This window comes from Lathyrus oleraceus, chromosome 5 (genome assembly GCF_024323335.1).
Source record: "Lathyrus oleraceus cultivar Zhongwan6 chromosome 5, CAAS_Psat_ZW6_1.0, whole genome shotgun sequence".
Lineage (NCBI taxonomy): Eukaryota > Viridiplantae > Streptophyta > Magnoliopsida > Fabales > Fabaceae > Lathyrus > Lathyrus oleraceus.
The window spans coordinates 78,934,098-78,943,689 of NC_066583.1; the positions used below are offsets into that span (position 1 = coordinate 78,934,098).

A 9,592-nucleotide genomic window follows, 5' to 3' on the forward strand; every position below is an offset into this window, starting at 1 on the left:
TCCAAAATGAACCAACATCCCTTCGAACCATTTGAGGACTTTTGTGCCTTTGTTAAACTTAATTTTTTTTAAAAAGTAATGCACTCACTTTGAAATTGATACCATGAACTACGAGGTTTTGATCCCTCATTTTGTTTTGGTACGTATGCACAAGTTCGAAGGTTTTGTCAAACACAAAAATATAATTAATGAATTCTTCTCTCATCCCTCCACTCTATTTATTGCAAACATCATTTTGTATAAAAACGCATATGCACATAAAAAAGGGCTCCCTAGGAGTACCTAGGACACTTTGGATGCTAACACCTTCCCTCTGTGTAACCAACCCCCTTACCTGTAATCTCTGACATTTTATTAGTTTTGATTTGAAAACTTCTTATCTTTTGGGTTTTCTTCGTACTTTCCCCTTTTCCCTTGGAAACAATAAAAGCGCGGTGGAAACTCTGGTTTAATTGACGTCTAGTTCATCCATAGCTTGATGTTCATGGATTTACCGTTATAATACCGATGTATTTGCTTGGTCATGCCAAGACATGCCAGGGTTGGACACCGATATTGTGGAGCATCATTTACCATTGAGGCCAGAGTGCCAACCGATCAAGTAGTAGTTAATAAGAACTCGTCCGGACATGGCGATCAAAATCAAAGAGAAAATGCAAAAGAAGATTGATGCAAGTTTCCTTATCACATCAGAGTATCCGCAGTGGTTGGCCAAAATTGTGCCAGTTCCCAAGAAGGACGGGAAGGTTCGCATGTGTGTTGACTACAAAGATCTAAACAAAACTAGTCCTAAGGATAATTTTCCTCTACCACACATTGACATGTTGGTCGATACGACTGCCAAGTTCAAGGTCTTCTCTTTCGTGGATGGATTTTCCGGTTACAATCAATTTAAAATAGCGTCCAAAGATATGGAGAAAACAGCTTTTATTACACCTTGGGGCATATTTTGCTACAAAAATTCCTTTCGGCTTGAAGAATGATGGTGCCACCTATCAACGAGCTATGACTACTCTTTTTTCATGACATGATGCATAAAGAGATTGAAGTCTATGTAAATGATATGATAGCAAAATCAAAGACTGAGGAAGATCATGTTGAGTATCTTTCGAAACTATTTCAGCATTTGAGAAAATACAAACTCCACTTGAACCCAAACAAATGCACCTTTGGGGTCCGATCAGGATCTTAGGCTTCATCGTCAGATGAAAGGGTATTGAAGTTGATCCTGACAAGGTTAAAGCCATTCAGGAAATGCTAGCACCTCAAACAGAAAAGCAGGTGAGGGGATTCCTTGGATGTTTGAACTACATTTCAAGGTTTATATCTCATATGACTGCTACTTGTGCTCTCATTTTTAAGCTCCTCCGAAAGGATCAGGGTTGTGTTTGGATGGATAATTATCAAAAAGCCTTCGATAGTATCAAAGAGTATTTTCTATAACCTCATACATTATCCGTGCCAGTTGAGGGAATACCATTGATTATGTATCTTATTGTACTAGAAGAATCTATGGGTTGTGTCCTGGGTCAACAGAATGAAACGGGTAGAAAAGAGTACGCCATCTATTATTTGAGTAAGAAATTCACTGACTACGAGTCCCGATATTCAATGCTATAGAAAAATTGTTGTGCTCTGACTTGGGCTGCCAAGCGTCTCCTTCAATATATGATGAATCACACAACATGGTTGATATCCAAGATGGATCTAATTAAGTATATCTTTGAAAAGCCTACATTGACCGGAAGAATTGCTCATTGGCAGATCCTCTTGTCCGAATATGACAATGAGTATCACACCCTGAAAGTTATCAAAGGAAGTGTCTTGGTCGATCATTTAGCTCATCAGCCAATCGACGATTATGAGTCTATAAATTTTGAATTCCCATATGAAGATGTGATGTACTTAAAAGCCAAAGATTACAATGAACCACTGCCAAATGAAGGGCCAGAGCCAGGTTCTCAATGGGGTTTAATATTTGATGGAGCAGTTAATGTGTATGGTAATGGTATTGGGGCAGTAATCATCACTTCTCATGGCTCACATGTCCCTTTTACTCCAAGATTAACATTCAAGTTAACGAACAACATGGCGGAATACGAAGCTTGCATCATGGGTCTAGAAGAAGCCATTGATCTTAGAATAAAAAATCTTGATGTTTATGGAGACTCAGCTCTAGTTGTCAATCAAATTAAAGGAGAATGGGAAACTCTTCAACCTGGCCTAATCCCATACAAAGACTATGCAAGGAGGTTATCTACTTTCTTCAACAAGATTGAATTTCATCACATCCCTCGTGAGGAAAATCAAATGGAAGATGCCTTGGCAACTTTGGCTTCCATGGTCATTGTTAATCATTAGAATGATGTGCCTAAGATCGATGTTATGTGTCTTGATAGAACCGCTCATATATTTGCAATGGAAGAAGTCTTTGATGACAAGCCATGGTACCACGACATCAAGTGTTATCTCCATAGTAAGAATACCCACCTGGAGCATCAAACAAAGATAAGAAGACCTTGAGAAGACTGGCTAGTAACTTCTTTCTAAACGAAGACGTGTTATATAAGAGAAACTTTGACATGGTTTTGCTCAGATGCGTGGATAGACACGAAGCAGACCTGTTGATGCAAGAAGTTCACGAAGGTTCCTTTGGTACTCATTCCAATGGACATGCAATGGCTAAAAAAATATTAAGAGCGGGTTACTATTGGCTGAAATGGAAGCTGGTTGTTGCAAGTATGTAAAGAAGTGTCACAAATGCCAGATTTATGCTGACAAGATACATGTACCTCTGACTCTTCTCAACATTCTCTCCTCTCCATGGCCTTTCTCCATGTGGGGAATCGACATGATGTGTATGATTGAGCCCAAAGCTTCCAACGGACATTGTTTCATTCTGGTGGCCATTGATTATTTCATAAAGTGGGTTGAAGCGACCTTATATGCCAATGTGACTAAGCAGGTGGTAGTCAGATTTATCAAGAATCAACTTATTTTCCGTTATGGTGTGCCAAGCAAAATCCCCACTGATAATGGTTCAAACCTGAACAGTAAAATGATGAAGGAAATGTGAGAAGAGTTCAAGATTGAACATCATAATTACTCTCCCTACAAACCCAAGATGAACGGTGTTGTTGAAGATGCCAACAAGAACATCAAGAAGATCATTTAGAAGATGGTAGTGACTTATAAGGACTGGCATGAGATGCTCCCTTTTTATCTGCATGGATATAGTACGTTAGTCCGTATTTCAACAAGGGCAACCCTCTTTTCTCTTGCCCATGGCATGGAAGAAGTGCTCACAATAGAAGTAGATATCCCTTTAATGCGTGTCTTGATAGAAGCTAAGTTATCTGAAGCTAAATGGTGTCAAAGCAGGTATAACCAATTGAATTTGATTGAAGAAAAGAGGATGACGACTTCAAGCCATGGTCAATTATATCAGCAAAAAATGAAGAAAGCATTTAACAAGAAGGTTCGACCTCACGTATTTAGAGAAGGTGGCCTTATGCTTAAAAATATTCAATCATTCATATATGATTCTAGGGGCAAGTGGACTCCTAATTATGATGGCCCATATGTTGTCAAGAAAGCCTTCTTCGGTGGGGCCTTAATTCTTACAAATATGGATGGTGAGGAGCTACCACATCTTTTGAATACTGACGCAGTAAAGAAATACTTCACCTAGAAAAATTAAAGAACAACTCGCTAAGTCGAAAACCTGAAAAGGTGGCTTAGGCAAAAATGAGCGTCTCGGTGGACTGAAAACTCGAAAGGGCGGTCCAGGTAAAAATTATAGACATAAACAAAAAATGATTATCTTGGTAGATTGAAAACCTAAAAAGGCAATCTATGCAAAAACAAAGGATCATGGCAAGTAACGGCATCAGATCAGATTAGATCAATTGAAGTAACGCATGCCTGTCAAAGCTTTCAAATGGCTCTTATCAGAAGCCCAAATATATCTAGAATTCAAATTTGTTAGGGAGAATAGTTTCATTGTATTTTAATGTAGCCTTTTCCCATATTACCATTTTTCTAACTTCGTAAATATCCACGGGATCACGCCATTTGCGGATCACCATTCTATTAATAAAATTCGAGACTTATCCATTTATTGATAATCCTTATTTAATTGTTGCTCCACAAAAATATCATTTTTACTTTGATAACGATTCTTGAAATGAATATTTGAAAGTTTGTGTTTTTCAAAATAAAATTTTGTTTTCTTTTGATTTGCGAATGCAAAAAAACGTCCACAGTTAAATCCCCAAGCAGCGAGTAAGTTGTGAAGTGTTGGATGTTAGAACTCAATGTTCCCCAGCAAAGTGCTAAGCCTGGATTTTCTGTCAAGCTTTAAAATAAGCAGTTAAGATTTTTCAGCGATCTTCATTATCCCTAGTGGAAGCTGAAAATTTTGATAATGTCCCTGAAAGAATCATTTTGAAGGTTTTCCTGACCAATCTGCGTTCGTCCTTGGTAGAGTCAACATGGTTTTTTATTTCCTAAGTGCAGTCTTCTTCTCCAAAGAAGTTGGAACCCTGTAGCGAGATCTTTGCTCCATCAAAGGTTCATATTTCGTAACCAGATAAAGCATCTTCCTCTCCCTAGAGAGAATTGGACCTTGTGACGAGACTTTTCTCCTTTGATGACCTTTAACTCATCTCTAGTGATGTTTTACAGCTTAATGGGACTAGCCAAGCTCATGTTGAGCTATGAAACATATTATGTCCCCAGTGTGTATGTTTTGTCTGTTTATGTCAGCATAAATATAACGTGCATATATGCATACATATCATGAATGACCAAATTAACATCCATTTTGCATTCCTTGATGAAATTCACCTCAATTTATTTTACTATGTTCCTCTTTGGGTGTTATGTTTCCTTCCCTATAGGAGTCGTCAACCTTAAGCAGAGAGTTTATATCTTTTCTAATTCCCCACTGAGTTCATTCCTTGTGCAATATGGTTGCTTTAGTTATCCTTTTCCATCTTTGGATAGGATAAAATCCCATTGATTTTGTTTTCTCTCCTGTTGTTCCTGGAGTGAGACAAATATTTGGAAATTAATGATGAATCCCTCTGGGTTGTTAAACCTAGATTGAGAGTGCATTTATTTTTCACTGTCTCCCTAAGAGAAACATCTTCATTATCGCCAGTGAAGACATATCCTTTTCCTCAGTATGGACAGAAGTGGTTATCTCTTTTGAGAAGCTTGTCTATCTCAAAGGAATTATCAACATAGAATTTTTCTTCCATTAGATGGTTTTCTCTCCAGAGAAGTTTAATGAAGACTTCTAATAGGTAGTTCTCTCTTTATTTGAGAAGCCTATTTCATGATCGTTGATCCCCAGTAAGTAGTTGTCTTTTCCCGAGAAGCTTATTCTATTTCTGGATGCCCATTTTGGATAACATATGGCATTCTATTTTTGAGAAGTTTGTTTATCCCCAATGAAGTTATCAACATATCAAACATTCTTTCCAACAAATGGCCATCTCCCAAGAAAATTTCATCAGAGAAGTTTGGTGAAGACTACTACAAGCACCTTTCCTTTATCACAAGACTTTATATCCCCTGTGAGGTGTTCCGTTACAAGAACTTATATAACCAGTGAGGTGTTAATCACAACCAATGGTACTTTCCCCAGTAAATCACAGTGGAAGTTTGTTGAAGATCCTTATTGTAATTTTCTATTTATTTGAGAATTCCAATTTTATTTTATAAGATTAACTGACCAGCATCCTTCGAAGATCCCCGGTGAAGTTACTTCTCTTTCCCAAATAAGTGGTCACCTTTTTAGGAGCTTTTTCATTGATTCTTTCCGAGATAAATACTTGGTTAAAGAAGAAACCAAGGCCTGTTTGCTGGTTTATGACCCGAATTGTGGATAGGTTTATTTTACCTTTTTTGAGTGGAATACTTAAGTAAAGAAGAAGTTGAATCATGTTTTAGTCATGTAAGCTTATTTGGACTCATTATTTGAATAGGCGGTCATCTCTACCTTTGAGAAACCTATTGTGAAGCCTATCTCGTTATTTGAATAGGCGGTCATCTCTACCTTTGAGAAACTTATTGCAAAGCTTATCTCGTTATTTGAACAGGCGGTCATCTCTACTTTTGAGAAACCTATTGCGAAGATATTTCCTCAGTGAAGCGTACTTTTATTTGGACTTGTTATTTGAACAGACAATCATCTCTACCTTTGACAAACCTGTTGCAAAACCATCTCCCTATTGAAGTTTATTATAGATTCGTTATTTGAACGAGGGGTCATCTCTACCTTTGAGAAACCTATTGCGATCCAATATATTTCTAACAAGATGATTACCTTTACTTAGGCTACCACATGTTAGGTATTAGGTAATATACCTCCCTCCTTGAGCTACCCAATTGTTTAAGATGCCTCGTGATTGGTAGTGGTAGTCTCATTCCCCAGTAGGGTTGATAATCTCATCCCCTTAGAGACATCACTCCTTCCTCAATTGAAGTCATGATCCTTTGAAATGATCTATTCCCCATGAAGCCCTTATCCATTGGAATTTGCAAATCTTCTTCCTCAATCGAATTTCCTTTTGTTTGTCCCCACAGTGGTCTTCCTTTATCCTTGTGTGTTTTCTCAACTAGTATTAATCCCCTGTGACATTGTTTCGCACAGAATTCTTGTGTCCTACATACATATCATATCATAAGCATTTGGTGGCCTGTTAGGGCCAAAAATTATGCATGTTTGTATTTAAGTCTCTTTAATCACGTCGAAATGAAAATTCCAATATGCATATCTTCGGATTGAAGAAACTTAAATAGGGACATCTGTCATACCCTAATTTTAAACCCTAAGATTCCACCATCATTTGTATCATTTGCATGACATCTAGAATCTTTGCATTACTAACCTATTGAAAATACAAAAAGATTTTCTACTTTATTTGTCTTAAGCTAGGGTTTTGCACCAAGAGCTTTCAAAGATTAATCAATCAAGACTTGGCATGAGTTTTAACATTTAGAAATCCTCATCCTTCCCAAGTGATCAATTGACTTCCATCAACAAGAATCAAGTTAAAGATTATTCCATCTCAAATTCATCAAGGCCAAAGTTCATCTGATACCCTCAACTAGGGTTTTTGACCCAAAGTCAAATGGTAGACTTTTTAGCAAAGGCATGATCCCAAAGCTTTAAGTATGGTTTAAATACTTCAAAAACATCATAAGTGATCCATTCACTTCATCCAATATGCCCAAGAGACCCCATTCATTAAAAATTGCAAAAATTGGATTCATTTGATACAAAGTCAACTAAGGCAAAATCAAAGTTTGACTTTTAACATTTTTGGTCAACCATGGACTTCTCAAATCAAGGATCATAAAAATATGGTTGGTGGATGCATTTGATCAAGAGAAAACAAGAAATTGGAGGTTACTTGCAAAAGGGCAAGATTTGGTTTTGTAAATTTTCTAAGTTATGGAAAAAATACATGTTTAAGGAGCCAACTTTCCAAGTTCATAACTTCCAATCCAAGCAACCATTTTCTTATCTACAATCTAAAATGAAAGATATGTTTACATACATCAACTTTTTCCTTGATGAATGATTCCCAAAAAATGAAAGGATTTCAAGTTATGAAGCCATGAAGTTGGTACCATAAAATTGAAACACTTAGAAAACTTTTCAACCAAATCTGCCTTCAAAAAGTGACTTACTTGATCATCATTTTTCACCATGATCCATATTTATTCGAGGAAACCTCCCAACATGAAATTTGTATAGGATGGTCTTAGATTTCCAAAAAGTCCAATAGCATGAAATTATCATATTTGAAGCTAGGAGTTTCTAAGAGATAAAGTTGGCTCTCCAAATATGAATTTTGGGTCATTTCCATGGCAAGTTCATCATGCAACCTTGAGCCAAAGCTACATAATCTTACTTTGCAGGCTATCTTGCTTCTAAATCTCACTCTAATCAGAATATCTCACAAGATTTGAGCCACTATCCAAGAAGCTAAACCATTACACAATGAATTATTCCATTTTTGCATAAAGATCACACTTCCATTCATGTAAAGTAGCTTTAATCCAACAAGAAGTACCATTGAGCTCCCAAATGGATTTTGTTCTGATGCATACCAACTCTAAACCTCAAGTTAACTCCTATGCTCTATAAAAAGCTCAACAAAACACTTCATGTACTCCATGCTTTTGTCATGCATCTCACTTGGCGATTTGTGCAAGAACCAACCAAGCAAGCAAACCAGTACAAGCCACTATTATTTATGATATCTGAAGCTTCCTAAACTCTCAAGGATCACTATAAATAGAAGACAAAGTGTCATCTATCCACACACCAAGCTTACCAAGCAAAACTTCATTTTTGCAAGCTTTTGACCTTAACCTCCATTTCTCCCATTTGACTCGAGCATTCTGCAAACCAAAGAGTCCAACCATCTCCTGGGAACTCATAGACATTGTGAGAGACATCAAACAGTAGCTAGAAGTGGTATTGAAGAGGCATTGGACCTTTCTCCAATAGGTATATTCTTGCACTTCGAAACTCATTATACATGCATCATTTCCATGTGATTTCTAAAGCAAACATGTAGCATTTATTGTGTTAAGGTTGATCATTAACTCACATGCCATTTATCTTGTTGTTTATGTGAATTTAAGTTGCATGAAACCTAAAGTTTCAATTCTGGTTTTGGCCTTTGTTCATTTTCATCTTTGAGTACAAGCTAAAACATATCGTACCATTGTGTTCCTTACATTTTTCTAAGCAATTTTGATCTTTATTTCCTAAAAAATGGTTGAGAAATGAGAGAGATATGTTTGTTAGAAAATCTGAAAAAAGGATGAAAGAAAAAAACAAAAATAAGAAGCTACAGGTTGAAGAAGATGATGACATGGCATGCAAAAGTCAAATGAAAAGCATTTTTATAATATATATAATTCCTTGTGTTATAATGAATGGATGTATAGCCACCCCAGTGGTAGAAGTGTGCGCCCTAAGTCACTTATAACCAAAAGGTTTGGGTTTCAAAACCCCCTTGCCCTAGACATTGGTTTTTATTTTTTGAAATAGTGACTGGAACCCCAAGGACGTGGGTTCGAACCTGACCAGTTGTAGCGGGGTTTTCGTTACCTTTAGGCTTATTGACTAAACCAAAAGTAAACATACAATTCGAGTCACCACCGCACATTTATTTGTCCAAAGGAAAGGCTAAAAAGCGAACAAAAGCCAAGGTAAGAAGTTTTATCAAAAACTAATTAAAATGTCAGAGATCTAGATAAGGGGGTTGGTTATGAAATGGGAAGGTTTTATGCACCCAAAACATCCTTAGTACTCTAAGGGAACCCCTTTTGCAAATATGTGTGATAGGTTGGTATTTGTGAAAAGATTGGGGGAATGAGAAAAGAATAGATTATATTTACAATTTTGTTATTTGAATGGATGAACCCATTGCCTACATACCATCATAAAGGAGGATCAACACCTCGTAGTTCGGGGTAAAAATCAAAGATGGGTGAATTGATTTTAACCAAAAGCCTTAAGTTCTTTTGTTATCAAAGGGAGAAAACTCAACCTAAACCAACA

The 9,592-nt window shown here is 36.8% G+C and overlaps 1 protein-coding gene across 1 annotated transcript; it reads left to right on the forward strand.

The window, feature by feature from the left end:
• The first annotated feature begins 629 nt into the window (after positions 1-629).
• Positions 630-2,361, forward strand: LOC127078843 (uncharacterized). The gene is made up of 2 exons (XM_051019265.1): positions 630-746; positions 1,765-2,361. The coding sequence occupies exons 1-2, from the start codon at positions 630-632 to the stop codon at positions 2,359-2,361; spliced, it is 714 nt and encodes a 237-aa protein (XP_050875222.1).
• Positions 2,362-9,592: the final 7,231 nt, after the last annotated feature.

Bases quoted from the DNA above. Each gene is read 5' to 3' on its own strand.
- LOC127078843 (XM_051019265.1), top strand. From the start codon at position 630: ATGGCGATCAAAATCAAAGAGAAAATGCAAAAGAAGATTGATGCAAGT. The intron at 747-1,764 runs GTTCGCATGTGT...GCTCATTGGCAG, and splicing joins TTCCCAAGAAGGACGGGAAG to ATCCTCTTGTCCGAATATGA.